Genomic DNA, 21,463 nt, shown 5'->3' with positions numbered 1-21,463 from the left:
ACACTAGTTTATGAGATTATTTCCTTGAAAAAGTAGTTTTATTTTAGTTACATATCTTATACTAATACATATAAATTATCATGGGTTTAAATAACATTTGTTGAATGCTTTCGTTTCAATTCAGTACTGATTTTGCTTAGACTTTTGCGATTTTTGCTTCTAGAGGGGGGCAGCTGCCCCGCCCCTGCCCCTCGCTGGGTACACCCATGCATCCATGCCTACGTAGGTCTATATATATTCCTCCAAACCACAATTGCCGCATGTGATATACATAAGGTCAAAAGTCATATATGTAGCCTCCACATTCTCTTCATGAAATCCTCTGGGCAACATCCCCCTTACTGTATACCGTGGAAGAGGTATACCAACGAGTTTGAGGGAAGAGAAATTTCACCATTTAACTTACACAGCAATTATGATTTTTACAGATTTATATGTAATTCTTATAGACGTTCCCCGACTTTCCAGATGTGATAAAATTCCTTGACTTTACGAGTTATCCAGAAGTGTGTCCAACCTCTAGATTCACATGCTCTGCCCTCCAACATGCTTCTTCCATTCCCAATGAATTTTTTAGACTAGATTCTGTTTCTCCAACTATATATTCTACAATCACTCTCACGAATTCTGCAAATCATTCCACATCAGAAAATGTATCAATTCTTACTCCATTAAATGCTTGCAATCACTCATAAAATACAGAGCTAAATTCACCCAGCTATGTGTGAGCATTAATGTAAAATAGAAGCAGAATTCGACAAATATTTAAGAAGCAGCTTATCTAGGGTGATTTCCTCTCTTCTCCCAGCACAGAGGCCAATATTTTTTGTAAGTCGGCATCCCTGTACACAAGAGGTAACTAGCATCACAGCACCTAGGGGCTGATCTATCAAAATGAAAATGTATAAAAACTTCATTGAGTGACAACTGGTAGCTCATTCACCCCAATCTTTATATGAAGCATTCTAAGGTAAAAGCTGATAAATTGTGCAGCTTGAAACCGTATGCATGAGGTGATTAGTGAACTATTTCCTAATGATCTCATTGTACATCATGAAAATTGTAGATTGCCCACCAAGAGACTAAGAAAATATAAGAGCACTTTGATTTACAACAGGAAATTATCAGAACATTAGTGACTTTCCAAATTATTGGTGCAATTTTCCTGACTACGTATGTATATGACAACATACATATATGTACATATTTTATGGAATACTCTTATCCAGTTCTTAGGATCTAGTTCTTACCCAGGACTTAGCAATCTTTAAAGGAAATAAAAATATTTTAAAGCACAGTAAAATTAAAAATCTTTGAACAAATAAAGGATATTCATGTCATAAAATAAGTGTAACCATTAAAGAAGAACCATCTGAATAGCATGTTGGTAATGACCTGTGGGCAATGAGACATATTGAAGATAATTATGTACATGTATTTGTGCAAGGATGAAAAAAGCCACCATTTAAACTATCAAGGAAGTAAGATTTTTACAACTTTTTGTGTAATATTCACTGATATTTCATGACTTCCCAAACATTCCTTTCGTATGAAATGAAGATCAAAGACGTGTGCTTGCTTGTCTGCTTTATCTCGATGCTTTGCTAAATAAGAAAACCCTATGTGACACTCACATCTATACATACATGTACTTTGTACCCTAATGAGGAAAACAATGTACTCAGCACATTTTCCAGGAAAAAAAGCCTTTCCCCCTTGGCATAAATTATTTTTGGGAGGTGCCATGCCAATTAAAAGAAGAAAAACACATTGTAAATGAACACTTTAAGTCAACTCTTAGGAAAATTGGCTTTTAAAACCATCCAGAAGATCAAAGCATTACAAAAAAGGAGATTTCAACCACAAACAAAACTAACATCCACCAATCATTCACCTCAGCACCAAAGACATAGAAGTTTCCATCAAGAAATACTTTCAGACGAATATCAGGATGATGACAATCCTTACAACTGAGTACAAATATCTGATGCAAAGAATTGACCCCATCTGATACATTAAGATGGTGTTCACCAGATTACATTCTTGCACTGCAAAAGTTACATCTTGCATACAATGGCCTACCACCTGAAGGAATACAGCACAACCAAAGACATTTGATACCTGGGTACCAAGGACTCAAATGTAGCACCATTTCATGTAATAATGTCTTCCCAATAAGAATAAGAAAGGGCATTTTACCACTAAAAAGGAGAAAAGAGGCAGGCCATAAATGTCTTTATACCATGGGTGTTTCTTTTAAACTGGAGCAACTAAAATAAGTCATGGTTTGAGATACAAACTGCATTTACAGGTTAATTTTCCAAACTTACCTCTCTTGACAAATGAACACCACTAGTAAATCAGCATTTGAGAAGCATTAATCAATCCAAAAGAGATATATGGTATAAAAACTATGTAAAAATCAATAACTAAAATAACCATGTACCTATCTTTAAGAAAAAATCAAGGAGTGGTGTGCCAATATTTCAGCTGAAACTGAAAAGGCCTGATAAAAATCAAAGCATGAGCAATCAAACAGTGACAATTCAGTTCATTTTATTAGTCAAACAAGATAATGTCATAATATCTATAGTACACAACTTGTACCATGGGAAATATTAATGGGAGATAAACTTCCACAGGGACCACAGAAGAGGATAATGGCTGGTAGCATTCACAGCTTAGCAACTAGCTACCACTGAGATCTGATGGAAAGTGAAATAAATATTATTAAGGATTTCACATTCACAACAGAGCTCAAGAAGTACCTCTTGGACAAATTTCTCGCCCCTATGCCATTAAGCCAATGTTAGACTTGGAAAAAGAAATCATGGCAAAAATTGCATTTCATTCTAACGAAAAACCATTCAAAAATTAAAAACCATCAGAATGGGTCATAAAATCTCATTATGGCTGCCATGAGATTACATGTTTAAAGAAAGCATTCAAAGATTTCCGAGATAATTAAAGACCTACTTCAATCAGAACCAGAGTGCTCATCAAGAGTCCAATGGAATTTACAATTTCATGTTTGGGTAATAATTCTTTAAGATTAGGAGCATCCAATGGTGATGGTCCACCAAGTTAATCACTCAAACATTTAACATTTCCTGTGTTCATCATGTCCTTTTCCCAAGTGCCTTGTTCACTTCCTTTGTCTTTGTTTGCTTTGCAGCTTCCTTACCTGAAAAAGTAAAAACTCACTGTGACTTACTACAATGGCTTCTACAAAATAAAATATAAATCATCCACAGTGCTAAGTATAATTTCTTTAATTTTCCCCACTCAGAAAATTCAAGAATAATAATGTACCAAATTTCAAGTTTCTAAGGTTCCCCAAATGCTAGGGCCAGAAAGGAAGAAGGCGGATGTCATGTTGCCACATGCAAACAGGATGAAAAATACTAAAGAAACTAAATAAAACGTGCTCATGCATGGCATGTACTAAAAAAATGTTATGTCAGGCTGAATAACAATTACGGGGCCACATTTGTTACTCAATTCAATAACAAATTACTCTTTATAAAAGTAATCAGTACGATCCCATTACTTTCAATTTTGCTCCTGCATGTGATGCAATCACACTCAATATTTTCTCAAGCAGTGAATACCATCATGCAAACCAGCAAATTAATTATTATTTAACACCTTTGCATAAAATATTTTATTAAAGTGCTTTAGGCATTAATGAAAATGTTCTACCAAAAATTTACATCTGCAGATGAGGTCGAAGCGGTTGGAACTACCTTTCGATCAGCATGGGTGGTAGAGTAGACTCTCGTTAATACCAAGTTCACAGGACCAAAAAACCGTAGGTTTGTAATAAGGAAGTTCGTATTAACGTTTCTTATAAGAATCTATAGTTCATAATGCAATGCAAGGCAGCAAGAAGTGTGATTATTCTGCGGAATGCAACACTGCTATAAAATTTTGCGTGAACTCACTATTGTGACGAACTGATCTAGCTGGGTGTACAATGCAGCCGGAGCCGAAAAAAGCTGTCTGCAGGAAAGAAGAATGGGCAAAATGCTGAACAGTTACTGACTTTGCATCATACGTGATACTTTGTTCAGATTATACCCAAAGTGGGAGTTCCTTTACGCTACACAGCATTGCATCGGCAACTCAAAAGGTGCCAAATTTGAAATTTTGGGTACGCTTTAACTTTTTTCAATTTTCGTATCTCTGGAAGTTAGTAAATTGTGTTTTCTTAAGAAGAGGTCTTACTTTACGTTCAATTTACGAGTGATAATGAGTAGGTCACAATGATTCTACAGAAATGAAGCTAATCATATGATTTTGCGTGCATACTTAGTATCTCCTACTGAAAATAGAACCACAATTGACGTCTTGTGCACAGTGCACGAGGAGAACTTAAGCATCGTGCGATAGTTATAATGCAGCATTGTGTACATCCACTTAAATGCTGCTGCTTATTTGTGGAACCTTGTAATACAGTTCTTTTTGTAGCCAGAGAAGCGCGACCGAGGTTCATAATTCCGTAATAATGAAAATTTCGTAATAATGTTTCTTTTACCATAGATTGGATAGGCCATTTTGTCGGGACCAACGATTTGCTTCCAGTGGCGATGCGTGCATATACACATGTTAGCAACTGCACACCCAAAGACGAATGAATTATGAAAGAAAACTATACCATCCTTTGCAAAGAGAAAGATTAAAATCCTGTCCACACAGAGATGGGATATGAAGCTCCAAATGCTACTGCTATCTCCTTGGCGAATTCACCACTCTACTAGTATGCGATCCTATGGCATCGCGCCGGCCGCATATTGTCCATGTGATCGCTTGCAGGTGCTTAGGTGGGATGAAGTAAGCACGGGGGCATGCCATGTTCAAATGGGTGCTGGGAGGAGACTCAACACGACGCGAGTGCGCACGGATCTTAGTCTGTCAATGCATTCAGTACCACTTAACAACATTCATTTCAACTTCATGCCGTTTTTCATCATCGTATATATCTTCTCTAATGCACACCCTGGATATATCACCACCAGCCGCCACTGTTTGCTTCGTAATAATAAGAGTCTACAGTATTCAAAATTTTCACTTTTGATTATATAAATGTAATTAAACTCAAATGCAATGATTTTTCTCACGAGCTTTACAGTAGATTATGAGAATGTATCACCAAAAAATATGATCATTAACAGAAATGCAATTTTACTTCCTCACATCAGATCACTGCTTATAAATTTAGGCACAAGTAATATTTGCACTCACCCGTCGATTTAACCTTAAGTTTGGTTTGAATACATTTTTAAATATACAACATAATATTATCCAGCAAACGCGAGCCTAAAGGATAATGAAGTTGGCTTCATGGGGTTAAAATTGTCTTTCCTATAATGGAAAACGTGCTGAAGATAGTTCTATCTTTTTAGCTGTGGGTCATTCCATGTCAGTTCATCCAGGCATGACACCCACCGACTCGGATTTTGATGAAACTTGCCAATTTTCATCCTTCCATGCAGGAATGAAACAGTGTAAAATATTTCTTGGCTATCTCTAATAGTTTTTTTTCACGACCATTTGAAGTTTGGGTGAAACAGCAGTTTTTCAATGAATGCGGTCTCCAGAGGCACTTGTACCTCCAGAGGGAAATAATTTGTCTCAGCCATAGTTTTCATCCGATTCTTATGAAAATTTGCAGGTTTACTATAGAAGTCATGAGGATTCCAAAACCTAATTGAAAAATATCCTAAGGAATATTGGAAATTCTCTAAACTCATATGTTACATAAGATTTTAGAAAATTTTGCATCAAAAACATGGTTCTATAAAACATCAAATTTTGACCTGAGGCAATATCTGAATCAAGCTAAATTAATTTTTCTGATATCCCTTAAGGTATGACCCACCACCTGTAAAAATAAAATTCATGGCTTTTTGGTTGCTTTGTTGTTAAAAAAAAATTTATGCAAAAAAAATCCCTTTTCACGACTCTGGTAGTCAGTGTTGGGTCCTCCTTCAAGTGTGATGAAATGCTTGTGTTAACTGTTTTCTATATCTAAGCAAATATTTACAACATGAATATAGTACATAATACGTTCAAAAATTAAAATATTTTTTACGTGAAGGTTGTTTTTCTCCCGATAAGAAAAATATATTTTTGAAATAGAATATTTTAAGGAATTTATCGCACTTACCCATCATTGCTGGGGAAAACTTGATTGTTGCCATATAAAACACATCAAAATACAGGATGCATGTCAATACAAGTTAACTTTCTCCATTTTGTATTGACAAAAAACTCCACAAATGTATTTTACTTCATTAATGTTGTTCTACTTTGAACAAAAAGGTTTTCAAAGTACTGGATAAAGATTTCCTTCCAGAGCGTGATTCAGAAGTTCTTGATAAAGCGATATGAATGTGCTAGTTGGGTTATTAAAAGAAAAACTGGTGACAGAAGGCAGTCAGCGAGAGATAATTCAGCTACTAACACTAGCTCCGACTTCATGGAGTAGGAAAAAAGTAGCCACCGAAATTAATGTTAGTGAATATACAATTCAGCATGCTAGGGAATACTAAGAATGAAAGGCATCATAGCCATACCAGAACCAAGGAGGGGCAAAAACAGAACAAACTGCAGTGGACTTAGTTCAGTTAATTTAATAAAATTACGAGTATTCACGCCTTATACCAGGAATGAATGATAAGGTGAGTGTGTCCAAAAATGTCCACAAGCAAAAGAGGTTACTTCTAAGTAACCTAAATGAGCTGTATGCAGCTTTTTAATTTGAATTCCCACATGTAAAAATCGGGTTTTCAAAATTCTGTCTGTTGCGACCTAAATGGTGCGTGTTGGCAGGCTCCTCTGGAACCCATTCTGTGTGTGTCTGTGCTATCCATCAGAATGCATCACTTCTTCTCCATGCATGCTCTATAGAGGAGACGTACAATGACCTATTTGACTACTTGGTATGTTCCAAAGATAACAGGTATTGCATGTTACGGCACTGTTCAGAATGTATGTCCGACAAACGACTGAAGGAACATCTGAAAAGTAAATTTTATGAATGGGACCCTGAAGATGAAGTAACATACAGTGCATGGGTGACAACAGATCCGACCCAATAAATTAGATTAACAGTGACTCAGGATGAATACATCAATAGTCGGGTGAACAATCTAGAAAAACCTCTCCAACATTCCTTCATAAACAAATCCCAGGCGAGACACCTGAAAGAACTAAAAAATAACCTACAGCCAGATGAAGCCATTGTTTTGCTGGATTTCTGCGAAAACTGCCATTATGTAGGTAATACAAGATGAGGTTCAGGGTCATCACTGGAATCAGGATGGTTTTTCCCTACATCCAGCGGTAATTTATACTCGTGGACAGCTGAAGAAAGATCTCTGTGTGTCAAGTTTGTGTGTATTTTCTGACGATCTAGAACATGATGTAGCTTTCGTATTTGAAATGCAAAAAATAGTCATTCAGTTTTTAAAGGAAAATTTCCTTGAAGTAAAGAAAGTGCAATATTTCAGTGATGGTTGTACTGGCCTATATAAGAACTGTAAAAACTTTATAAACCTGTGCCATCATCACCTAGACTTTGTCTTACATGCTTCTTGGTCATTTTTTTCAACTAGTCATGGGAAATCTCCATGTGATGGGATAGGTGGAACAGTTAAGTGCATTCTTACAAGAGAAAGCCTTCAGCGGGATCTGGGTAACACAATGACTTCCATTGAAAATGAGTTCTGCAAGTACAAGGTGGATAAAATTTCATTTTACGTTTAAAAAAAAAACAATTATCTATGATTCGGCAACAATTAGAAACTCGCTGGTGCCATGCAAAAACAATCCCGGGCACTCGTAGCTACCATTCTTTTATACCAATTTCAAATAACATCAATGCGACAAAAAAAATCAGCTTTGATACCACATACAGTTCTGTCCACAATTTCTTGATAAAGCCAAGTTGGGAAGAAATTTTGACAAAAACTTGTACTAATTCTTTTGAGGCCTGCTTGTATGACAATCACTGGTTTTTTGGGCTACTTATGTCAAAGGATGTTTATCTATGTGATATAAAAGTGAAATTCTTTATCATTTGACTGGCCAAAAGAGAAAGAAGATATTTGCAATGTTCCTGTAAATAATGTCATTTGTTATGTGGAAACTCCTACCACAAGAGGCTTAGGACGAATGTATTACTTCTCGGAGAAAGACATTGAACGTGTGAACCAACGGCTGTTGGATTTAAAAGGAAAACTTGGAATTACCACTACTGGGAAAAAAATGTAACTCTAGTGTAACTGAAATATTAGCTTTGTCAGAGATAGGCCTCAGTGAAGACCTTGGATACTATGCTATTTAACTACAAACTGATGCACAGACAAAAGTGACTATATATTGTGATTGTTCATTTATAAGTTGTGCAACATTAATGAAGTAAAACACATTCGTGAAGTTTTTGTCAATACAAAATGGAGAAGGTTAACTTGTAATGACATGCATCCTGTATTTTGATGTGTTTTATATAGCAACAATAAGCAGGGGAAATTTAAGGATAAGGAGTAATGCCACATGGAGCATGCATGTTGCTCCCTGGCCATGAGAAATAATTAAATGTGTTTACTACTTACTCATCCTTTCTTCTTCCCGACGCTTTGCAGCTTCCTCACGCTGTTTCTTAATGATAGCCAGCCGAGCTAAGTCAGCCCTTGCCTCCTCTGTCTTCCCTTTGGCATGCAAACGTTGATAGTTAGCCTGAGCCCTTTCAGCTTCCAAAGCTTCCCTGAAATCCAAAACTCACTGTCAAACCAAGAAAAGTAAAGATACACTAAAAGTTACACTTACATAATTGACAACTCAAATTCCATAGAGCTTACGAAAGCTCAAATTTTTCAGAAGTTGAATGAATAAAGGATTTCTTTCCTGATGGCAAATGCTCCAATTATACATTTATGAAAGTGGCATCCACAGTTGAACCAATAAGTTTGCAGCACTGAGGGTTACGTATAGAAATGAAAACAAGAAAATATCCAATCCTGAAGATGAAATATTCATGGGAATATGCATTTTTATTAATTCGCAAAACTAAAAGAATTACAAAAACAAAAAAACTATCCCAACAAAAAATACCTCATGCATATAACTCGGATGACCAACTCTTCGAGGATATTATCAAGGATCTTCTGTATTTGACCCTATTTTTTTCATAATCTCCCGACTCCTGAACTTCCTGTGTCTGAAGGGTCAATTGCTTCCACATTTTTAACCTATTAAATGCATTCTATAATATCTATTTATTTAGTGCATTCAGTCACGCAGCCACACATGGTTCTCAGAAACCAATGCTCAAATCGTGAATCTTCCTAGATTTACCCAGAACTAGAAAGCAAAATGAAAAAAAATGTAATAATCATTTTGCACATTTGACATCCCAGAGGTCAATTTTCAATTTAATGACTTTTTAAGTAGAAACCAAAGCAGTGTACACTGATGCACCACCTCAAGCAAAAAAATACACCATGACACCATCCCCAACTAATACTATGGCCAACCCTTACCAACAGTGACTAATTTAGAAACACTTAGAACTGTATTGAGCATTTTTAGTTATAAAAACTGGTTCATCCATCAAATTGATGTTAAAAACACATTTCAAAATGGTACCCTGAGATAAGAGATCTATAAGATTCCTCCTGATTGTCTAAAAGTTGATGGTAGTTTTGAGAATAAACTCAATAAACTTTTTATGGTTAACAGCAGACTCTAACGGAGGGAAATGGATAATTTTATGATTTTTTTCAAAGGAGTAGGTATCAAATCATGCTAATCAGGTAAGTGCTTCTAAGAAGATATTTCTAATTGCATGTTGTTATACATTTACATTTCATAATTGCAAGTAATTGTTTAAATGATTTGAATTACACAAAGGAAACTTTTATGAAAGAACTCAAGATGAATATTGGTGACCATGATTACTTTCTTGGAATTAAAGTAAAAAGACAGGTTGATTCTGTGTTCCTCAGTCAATCAAGTAAGGTAACCAAAAGATTTAAAAATAGATCCACCAAAAACACCGCAGGCAACCTATGCCATTTCTATCGTAATTTCTAAATGAAAATAAATCAATAACATGGAGTAACTGATGAGGATTGATGGAAAAAGCAATTACAGTGCAACCTCGATATAACGACACCCCACGGTGTACTAATAAACACTCGCTATAGCGAATTGTCGCTTTACCGGAGGTGGAGCAAATAATAGCCAGTATACCTGTTGCGAACAGATATACAGGAACGGAAGTGGTGCGGCGACAGATAAACATCTATCCGATAAACGTAAGCATAAATCCAGACGAAAGGCGATGTTTTTTTGCATCACTAAATTTCCTTACTCAAATAACGACTGACTGTTCAAACAATTTATAAGCACCGCACTGAATAAAAATCGTGCAAAGCATTGTTTCGTCAATCATTATATTTATCGAACGACAGTTTACCACATAAATTTAAAACTGAGCACTCCATTAACTTCATTTCTAACAGATCGCTAGCAATTACAGAGGTTAAGGAGTCTTGATGAAAGTCTTCCGGCGGTGAAACCCTCGCTATGGCGAGAGCCAACGCCGAAAGGGTCTCGTAAAAACGAATTTTTTAACACGCTTATTATAGGGTCAATTGACGGTGCATCGGCTATCTCTCGTTATAGCGGGGGTGTCGCTATAGCCCGTACTCGCTTTAACGAGGTTCCACTGTACTTAAATTATAAAATGTTATTAATAATTTTATCCTGTCGTTAATTGCTACCATTGATTTATTAATATGTATTATATATACACCATCCATTTTGGCAAAGTTCTAATAAGAGTAAGGCAAACTCCCAATTATCCTGGCCAATAATGGGGAGAGGCGGCACGAATAATTGGAAAACACTGTAAATCTAAAATTTCACTTTTATTTCTTGTCATGGTCATTATTTAAAGAAATCAAATAATTTATTATTATATATTCACATAGTCTGTGATTTTAGATTGCTTCCTGGACCTGAGATTTTTCTTCACCCAACCGCAACTTTTTTTGTAGCAATAACATAATTGTACTTGCGTTCCCACTGCATCATTTAAGGCCTGGGTTCCATAAACCTCACCATTTAAAATATCAATGAAGGGGTGAAATTTCTTTTAACAAGCTATTCCGAATGCGAAGACATTGTTCCCTCTATAAAAAAAACCATTGAAATGCACCAATCTAATATTTTGCCTACAGTGACGAGATGATGAAGATGACCGTTTCGCCATTTTCATAGTTTTTCGCATGTTCCTCTTCACTCTTTTGACAATAGAATCCAAATGTTTCTGTTAAAAAAATGTTTAATGATTCATTGTTGTAGTAGAATAAACAATGAGTAAAATGATACATGACACAACTCTATGAAGCTTCGGCAGGATTTTATACAAATGCTTCAAGTTCAGCGTTCTACCTTTTTTGTGCCAATAGTAGTTCTGTTTAATGATCTTAGCCATATTATTAGATAACTTTTTAAGTCATTTATTAGGAAAGAACCATATCTGCAACACATTTAAACAGTAAAAGCATTGAGCATCATAAGAAAGCTGAAATTATAACAATATGATAGCTAATGGAACTTATAGATTGAAAAAACTAGAACCCTAGGGGGGTACAAGAAAGCATTTTGGAACTTGTAATGAGATACAAGTACAGCTGCAATCCAAAGCATTCAGAAGTGCTGATAAACACGTAATATGGTAACTTAATACGTAGAAGTCCGTGAATTTCGCGAGACGCGATATCGCGAAATAACGCGAAATAACACGAAATAACGCGAAATCGGTTATTTAAAACGAAATTTCGCGTTATTTGCGATTATAGGTGGATTAGCGAAAAAATCATATGTAATGAGTCGTAATCTATTAAAACATAAGCCTTCATTGTATAACGCTGCCGACGTTCATTTGCTCTATCTCATTACGATTCCAAGGTCAATAGGCTCGTTTAGTCTCGCGCATCCGCGTAATATCGCGCACTGTGGTGATTTATCCGCCAGAATTTGCCGTTAAATTTATCACTGCCTCTTTCTTGCCTGAAGAATTAGATATTATGAATTAAAAATGCGCGGAAAGAAATTTATCGCGGCCGCGGAGGAGCGGAAATACAAGCTCACACGCCCGATACGCGTCAATGCCGAGCAGTAATTCCGGCGACTCACCGCGGCGCATTAGACTGCGTTATTGGATAACTTAATGCAGGAATACCTTGAGTATGGGTCTAATGTAACAATTTCGTTGACTTAAACACGGCCGCTGGCAGGGACCGGGCCGCCGTTCACGGCACGGCCCACAGCGTGGCAGAGTCGTCTCGTCTGAAAGCGGCCTGAATTTCACGGCGTCGTGACGTGAGCGGCGGCCGGCGAAAAGTCGTTTCGTCAGAAATCGGTCTCAATGTAGCACTGCCTGTATTTCGCGCCGTACACGGCGCACCGCCGGGCCGGATTGAAATGGACGCCGTGGTGACCATGGCGGCCGTCAACGGCACCGTGCGTTAACTGCGCGGTTCAATTCGTTTTAAGACATCCATAGACACGTAAGGTTATTTGAAAGCACGAAGCGCTAGCAGTTGGGAGAAGGGAAGGAAGGAACAGGAAGGATAGGAGGAGAGGGGATTCTCCTTATTTGCAGACGGATCGTCGAATATTCAGCTCTCCACTGAGCTACAATGCAAAAAAATCATTTCGACATTGGCCAAATCTAATACCTAATTCTTCAGGTGAGAAAGCGTCTCATTCTAGATGCTTCAGGATCGATAAATGGGAAATAATTTTTCAAGTTTCTTTGAATCCGATTATGTTTTGTTATGTGCGCTTCTTTCTCTGCCTTTCCTGACTGATAGGCAACAGCTGTAATCAAAACTAAGCGACTTTGTTGTATCTAGCTGCTGTCCCATCTTCCCTCAACACCTGGGTGAGGGGTATCGAAAGGGAACCCACGACATGAAACATTTCAGACAATTTGTAAGTTATATAGTACTGCAGCTACCCAGCACTCAGTTTGAAAACACCACCGTGATAGGTTGTGTTTTGGGGTTAGACTGTTTTTTTATCGTAGTTCCAGCTTTCAATATTGAACGAAGGATAGGAATTTTAAAAAGGCCAAAAGCTAGTAATACTCTTCACACCAGGGTAAGTGAATTTAGTTGAGAAGGATGTTATGTGAAAGACAGAGTATTACTGTGCAAAGTTTGTGATAAAAGATTTTAATTCAAAAGATGTGACACTTTGTTAAAGCACATCAGTAGCGATACTCATAAACGTGCGAAAGAAAGGGGACCCACAAAACGACAGCTATCATTTGAACACACAGTCACTCACTCAAAGAAAGGAAAGGAGGAGCTTGTTGTTGCTACTACAGAAGCATTTTTAAAGGCTTTATTTAGTGTAGAGAAACTTGACAATGCAAAAATCCCGGAATGGCACTCGAAGTATACACATATAAGGTAGTGGGGATTTTGCCGTTTGCTGATTGTATTAGCTAAGACTACATACTTGAACCATTCATATACCTTGAACCAATATAAATTGAACCACTTCTTTCATGTTGTTTTATAAGAAATTTTGTGCTATCGAAATTGTGTTAAATGTTAAGGGTGTTCTATACCTCCGCAAAAAACGGCTCTGCAGACTTCAGTTTGCTCGCCGATTGCTCGCTTATTATAAACTCTGGAGAGAAATTGTTTTGGATATGGTTTAAGCTAAAATTATTGTTCTCGGCGAGCGAATAAAAATTATTTGAAAAGCATTTGTTAATTAGCTATTGGCGCTCAAAAACACCATTAAACGCCTGTTTTCTCGATGTAATTCTGCCTTGTAGAAAACGCGATTTGAATATATTTTTTGGTAGATGAGTACATTCATCCTTCTTCTTGGAAATAAAATACGTTTCATGAATGTCACCTTCGTAATAACCACGATGTAGCTCAAATTCCCGAGCATGTTTTCTCAACGTCATGCGCTTACGATCTTTTCTTCCATGGCGCTACTGTATGATCCCCCACTCTCGGGGAAAGAGCTTCCCACCCCACAGCAGTCTCTCTCACTACTTCCCCTCCATGGTGTCTTGTGTCCCCTCCAACTGTTTTTTTCCCTCTATGCTTTCGTCGTCGTGCTAAGAAGCCCGTCTGAACCCGTGGTCTGGCCCCAGCAGCCCGACAGCTTTTTTTTCGTTATTTTCCGAAGCCCTGTGTTCTTGTGCTGCGAGCGGCATGTTAGAAACGGCGGTTGAAATAGCGCGAGTTATCTAGTTTTCTGTTCTTATGCATGAAGAGTGAAAGGAAATCAAAGAGGAAGCATATCTTTTGTGGAATGGTGGAAAAGAAGTACTAGGAATAATGGTGAATATATAAATCCTTTTTAAGTGTGCTACATTATTAACAGTTTGTATATCTTCAGACACGTATTTTCATCAACGTAAAATCTGTAAAAACGTGATGCAGCTAATAAATAGACTATCAAATTATTTAAACCATTTTCGCCATTCCAAACCTGCAACAAAAGATGTTATTTACACTGTAGAAGGAGAAACTGCTTTAAAGTAAGTACCTCTCGATAATGTATTGGCTATGACTATAATATTAATTTTTTTGTAACAAAGCATTGAAAATAAGACGAATAAAGAGAATATACTGCACATTATCAGTTGGGTTCTAGGTTACACTATTGCCTTTGAAGTTCTTGCTGACGCTAACCAAGAATAAATATTTCACCGAGTAGGTAATATAATGTGCATATCTTCATTTCGTGTCTAAATATTTTCAAAAGTAACCGTTATGTCATCAAAACACGATATGAAAAGTATCACGCTGGTTTATTTGTCTTGCATTTCCGACATATATGTTTCTCGATAACTTGCAACCGAGGGGGAAAACTTCGAAAAGTTATTTTCTTATAAAAATATTCTTATCATTAAAATTACTATTATTAATTATTACGTTAGTCACCCGAAAGAAAGAATTTGAACTGGAACCACCGTATCACTAAGCAGGGGTTGATGTTTGGTCGATGTAATACAGCGATGACGTCAAGATAACCGAATTTAATCGTTAACTATCTCCTATTTACGTAAATATGCTTGTTGTATGCAAAAAATGGATACACGAGATCCAATGAACTTGTGAACCAGTTTTACAAGTATAAGACAATAATTTTACTTGTGTAGCAGGAATGACGAGAAAAGAAACAATACACACGGATAAAACTTGAATGTGAGATATTTATTTCGCTCGAGTGAAGTTATGAAAACTAACTTCGCGGTATATCTCTCACCAACAACCTGTTTCACGTGCTGCTTACACACTTCTGAGCGATTGATTCTCTCAATGAATGGTTCTCACTACAGGTCGTAATGAACCGAAACTCAGATGATGAATGCAACTTTTCTCAGAAGTGGGCGGCAACTTCCGCGATTTTTCAATTCTAATTTTTGTGAGAATGACTGAACGAGGTAGTTAGTTTTTTTTACCCATCCATCGACCGAATTATTAACTAAAATTACGATTTCGTGTCAGAGTAAACGACCACATTGCGATATAAATATGCGAGACTTCATATAAAATACTAGTGCACAGGATCAGGAAGACTCATCATATTTAACTGTTGAAATTCTTCGGCATAATAATGCGTCTAGAAATTTATGACAAATAAATGTAATTTCATTCTTCAGTTTAGAATGATACTAACATCACCGCAGCGCGGTTGTAGTCTTTGGGAAGAAACTAAAATTTCTCAAGAGCATTACCCGATCAATTTTTCTCTACCCCTCAGTACACTGTATGACCCTTCCGGGATGGAACCCTGCAATGCAGTTTGGTCTTCTACTTGATATGTTTCCCATTTTATTAATTCCGAAGGGAATTTTAGTTCTTATACTCCACTATTATTTAATATGAATGAGAATACATATATACCAAGACTGTTATTTGCCACGAAAAAAAGATTTCGCTTAGCCGCGATTCAAACCCAGATCCTCCCGATTTCCGGTCAGCTACATTACCAAGTAATTTTGTTCTAGGCGAATCTTAGTCACAACTAAAAGGAGAATTTCATATTCAAGGAAAAAGGTTGCTTCGAGGTATAATTGGTAGCATATTTGACCGGCCATCGGGGATATCCGGGTTCGAATCCCAGGTTAGTCAAATGATTTTTTCATGTCGATTATCATACTTATTTAACTATGCACTAGTGTATTTAACCATGCTCTCGTGCGCGTGACTGCGTACAAAGTTGCTTGTTCGACGCAGTACTTTGTATGAGTGAGAGCACAAAACCTTTTGCATGTGACGCTGGAGTATCCTCTTTCACAAATAACTGTAACCACTGTACGATAGATAATATTTAGTTGCCGTTCCATGCTTAACAACTTTATTTGATAGAATGATTAATGATTTTCAAACGCTCTACATAAAAACATATACTTAATTCAACTTACAAATAAAATCCGAAGATTCAAACGTTATGGAGCGGAATTTTTCCATATTGAAACAAACACTTGCAATTTTCCACGATTATAAGAAAAGTTATTGTGACCTAGATTTCAATGTTATAACAACATCTTCAACGTACAAATGGTGTGTTATTCATTCAATGTATCTTCTTGGGACTAAGTTATGTCTGATTCCGAACTAATGGATCCGACTTTGCCAATATTTGGCCCGCTTTAATTTCGTAGGGGATAAATTATTTCTAATGCCTTTACTAATTTACTTTGAAAAATTGCGAGAAATATTCCTCCTTGCGTTAATTATGTAAAAGATAAGGAGCATGCGATAGAAATTCAAGGAAAAAGGTTCTGCCCAAAATAAAAGGATAATTATGATAAAGCTAGAGACTAAGCCGGTAGATACCGTAGTGGTACAGCTTTACATATCTATGACGGACTACTAGGATGAAGAAGTCAAAGGCGTCTACGAAGATATCACAGCAGTAATCAAACAGGTAAGAGGTGAAGAAAACCTTATAATTTTAGGTGATTGGAAGGAGAAGTCTTTGGGTGTCCATATTAACGGAGAAAAAACAGTATGCTATGATTCGCTGACGGCATAGCAGTCATAGCCGAGAAAGAGAAGAATTTTAAGAAGAGTTTGACAAATATAGAAAGGAATATTGCCAGATATCGTTTGAAAATTAACAAAAGGAAGACTATGATATTAGTATGCAGCAAAAGAGAGGAGGCTAGGACAAACATTAGGCTAGGAAATCAAAAGCTAGAAGAGGTGAAAGCGTTTTCTTACCTGGGAAGCCGAATTACCAACAATGGACGAAGCAAGAAAGAAATAGTAGAATAGCGCTGGCGAAGAGGGCTTACTGCAAAAAGATGAATCTTCTCACATATGAGAATACAAGCATAGAAGTAAGGAAGCAATTCATCATACGCTACATATGGAGTGTGATTCTCTAAGGAAGTGAGGCTTGGACGTTGATAGCAGCAGAGAAGTCAATGATTGGAAGCTTTCGAAATGTGGTGCCACCGAAGAATGATGAAGATAAAATTGATCGAATGAGTAAGTAATGAAGTAGTGCTAAGAAAGTGGGAATAAAAATAAGTCTTCTAAAAACCTAAAAGAATTTCTTCCTTGGTTTTAGCCTCACTAAGACAAGGAATTTTAGTTAAAAATTGAAATTCAGCTCCTGTCTTGTCGATTGCTTTCACAAAGTATTTCATCTGTCCTAGTTTGATGTGCAATGGTGGCAAGTGAATATTTTCTGTCGGAACCAGGGAAACATGGGCGACATTTTCATAACCATGAGTGAAGCTTTCTCGCAGAGGCCATTTCCGTAAGATGTAATGTTTTCTCGGGCGCGGCTGTTGTATTCAAGGGAGCAGCAGTATTTCGTGAAGCCTGATTGCAGTCCCGTGAGTAGAGCGACAACTTTCAGATTAGCGCAAACTTACCAGTTATAATCACGATAATTAGTATTCTCAAGGATTCAACTGATATATCGGTACGTCTCCTTCATATCAGCAGAGTATGCAGTTAGGACAGAAGGTAACTCATTCCCATTGGCCAACAGGACCACTTCAAAACTTGTCTTTGACGAATCCATAAACAGTCTCCATTTTTCTGGGTCACATGGCATCATAATTTCTATCAGCAATGCATTTAATTCCAGTAAAAAAACCAAGCCTTCATCTTACGTGGAAATTAATTTCAGTGTTGGCGCTCTTGTCCTACAGGAAAAGATTTTTATGCCCTTTTGTAAGAGATTGGCATCCATATAGGCGCAACTTCGTGCCATATGTTACATTAGTTTCACCAAGTATTTGGTCAAATTACTGTAACAAGTGGTGCAGCAAACACTTGGAGCTTAATCCTAGCCCTGACCGCCAATTTGGCAGCCAAAGAAAAATTTATAAGCAGTTTAAAGAATTAAATAAAGAGGTTATTGTTGCGATATTTTAGTCAATTCACCGCAAACATAGCAGAAGCAATGACGATGATTTTACACGCGTGTAATTTAATTACACATTAAAGCACGGTAATATTCACAACTCAAGCCCACATACTGACATTCACCTGGAAAAAGCCGGAGTAAAACATTTTTTACTGTTTTGCACTATTTAAATTTCTGGGAAAAAAGGAACCTTGTCCAGATAACCGAAAGAGTTGACTCTGCGATCGCTAGAGGTATACCGAGGGAAGATGATGACAACTTCAATATACATAATTGATTTTAGAGGCTGATACTTTGCGGAATTCCATGATAAAGGAGAAAGAATACTTTTTTAATCCAATAAAATTATAAAATCTCAGTTTTACATTCTTCGTGGAACTAGAAAGTATTGCTTTTCTTTTCTTAGCTGCGAAATCAAGAGAATTGCCGTCCAAGCCTGAGCGGGAGAGGCACTGCGAGGGCCAGAGTAGTAAAGTGAATCTTCCGAGCTATTGCTACATATTTTAATAATTGCTGCTATGCTAAACAGCAAAATATTTTTATTAATACTGCTATTTCTTGCTGCTTTGTATTATTATCTTTCGGGGAGGATGATGTGAAATAGAAGCTGGAAATGTTTTTAAATGCGTGAAAATTTGCGAAAAAATGGCAAAATTGGTCATTTGTAATGCGTTTTTACACAGTTGACGGAGACTAATTCCCCTCAAATCTACATCTTTACCGTTAATATTATTTTTTTCAGAATTTCGCACCCCTCAAAACCCCTAGAAAAAATTTAAATGCTAAAATAATCCTTTTAATTTCTCCAAATAACCTAAAAGTGGTAAATATTGGAGGCTTTTCCGAAAATGGTGGGTGATGGAGAAAAACAGAGTTCATATTCGGATTTAGGAGGTCATTTTACAAACGAAATAGCAGGAATGGTGTCAGGGCCGATTTTCATGCCGTCCAGTGATAATTTAAGCAAAGCTGATCATTTGAATCCACACCCCCCTGATAGTATTGTAAAATGATATAATGCCTGGAGGCATTTTATCATTTTACAATACTATCTGCACTGATACTTTGCGGAATTCCATGATAAAGGAGAAAGAATACTTTTTTAATCCAATGAAATTATAAAATCTCAGTTTTACATTCTTCGTGGAACTAGAAAGTATTACTTTTCTTTTCTTAGCTGCGAAATCAAGAGAATTGCCGTCCAAGCCTGAGCGGGAGAGGCCTATCATGCACTTGAGGCAGTAATACATGCATCATGGATAATGGCAGAAATAAATACTACATGGATTTTATTGAAACGTAGGTATTACAACGCGGAAATGTCGGGAGTAAAGCAAAAAGGGAAGGATGTAAGACAAGGGTATACCCAGGGTCATAACTAGGGGGGGCAAGCCATAGTCTAGAAGTGGGTGCAAGCCAAATTTTGACATTTTAGCATGGAAGAGGTGAATGAAAAAAATATTTTAAGAAAATTATAACAGCGCGTTATTAGTTTCTGATATCATTTCATAGAAAAAATATTTTTATTTTAGTTAAGTACATATCTTATACCTACTAATGCATATCATTTTTCGTGGGTTTAAAGGAAATTTGTTGAATGCTTTCGTTTCAATTCAGTACCGATTTTGCTTAAAGACTTCTGCGATTTTTGCTTCCTGAGGGGGTGCAGCTGCCCCCCCCCCCCCTACCTCTCGCCTATGATGTAAGGTTCTATTTTTTCTTGGGGGAAATTCAGGAGGAACGTCCACTTTGTTCTTACTCATTGTTCTTACCATATCCAATCTTTTTTTGATAAAGTTCTACTGTTAAAGGCATGCTGGTACACCAACTGTCACTGGTAATATTTTTTCCTCTGCAGTCAATGTGCTCTGCTAAGCGTTTGACAATTTCATGATGTGAATTGGATTCTTTGAAAGGGCATCTGGCTACCTGCCCATATAAATTTCAATTTTTAGGTAAAATTTCCTATCATCCACCACAGCAATGCCTTCAATACCATATTTCTTTGGCTTTTGGATAGATACTGCGTTAAAGGACATCGGCCTCAAAATGGTATAAGTTGCTCAAGGATCGTGATGTACTCTGATGGTGTATTTGCAAATTCAAATTTGTTGGATATTTTATTAATGAACTCAGTAACTGCAGCTTACTAGTCACTTTTCTTACTTTCTAGTCTAGTGCTGAGGTCATAAAAACTAATGCACCGTAGAAAAAAAATGCGATAGTTCAGTGTACGAAAAAAAATTTGATAGACTTCTTTGCTCCAAATCTCCCTAATATCAACATGGGAAATTTTATACGCACCTGAGAGAAAAAGGAGACTAATAAGAGCCAGTTATTCATCTTCACTGAACTGCTTGTATCACGATCTCTTGCATAATTTCCAGAAACAGAATTAAAGTAGAGATTTGTGATTTTCACAACTATATCTAATAATCCTGCGCAAAAAGAGGCGAAATGCTGATGATTCAGTATACACACTTCGCACATGGGCGTATTCCAGGAAGATGAGTCATCGGCGATTTCATCAAGCCAAATGCGAGCGAATGAATTTTAATCGTCTCCACGATGGATCGGTAGCGAGAATAAATTGTAACACTTTCGGTCGCATCGGGTCAAAACGTCGGTTGCAGCAAAACTAGGAAACACTTTGAATATTAAACGTTACTTCAGTCAGAATTACAAGAAATTAGAGACCAGAAAAACTCTAGTTCGAACGGAATCATTTAGTTAAAAAAACATCGAAGAAAAAGTCAATATTACCCGATGCGATATATTCAGGGTTATTGGCTTTATTAAAGCTGTATGTGATGTCTGATGCAATATGCAATTTATGATGTTCTTACCATATAAATCAATAAATATTAAAGATGATTGAAAATCAATTTTCGTTCATTCATTATTTGTCATATTTCTCATTAGTGTTCTCCCTGTAGCGCTATGATTACTGAATACACATGTTTCGGAAAGTAACTGTATTGAATACACGTTTTCAAATGGACGTGGGTGGTTACTATTT

General features: G+C 36.8%; 1 protein-coding gene across 1 annotated transcript in view; it reads right to left on the bottom strand.

Moving 5' to 3' along the window:
- Positions 1-2,539: 2,539 nt before the first annotated feature.
- The window catches only part of LOC124170676 (28 kDa heat- and acid-stable phosphoprotein-like), a 36,149-nt gene continuing 17,225 nt past the window's right edge, over positions 2,540-21,463 (bottom strand). Inside the window, exons 5-6 of the mRNA XM_046549576.1 lie at positions 8,619-8,770; positions 2,540-3,184 (exon numbers count right to left, since the gene is read on the bottom strand). Of these exons, the coding sequence (XP_046405532.1) occupies positions 3,120-3,184; positions 8,619-8,770 (217 nt within the window). The 3' untranslated portion in view covers positions 2,540-3,119. The remainder of the gene's footprint in view (positions 3,185-8,618; positions 8,771-21,463) is intronic.

Source organism: Ischnura elegans, chromosome 1, assembly GCF_921293095.1.
Source record: "Ischnura elegans chromosome 1, ioIscEleg1.1, whole genome shotgun sequence".
NCBI classification, from domain to species: domain Eukaryota; kingdom Metazoa; phylum Arthropoda; class Insecta; order Odonata; family Coenagrionidae; genus Ischnura; species Ischnura elegans.
This window is presented reverse-complemented; position numbering and strand designations above follow the sequence as displayed.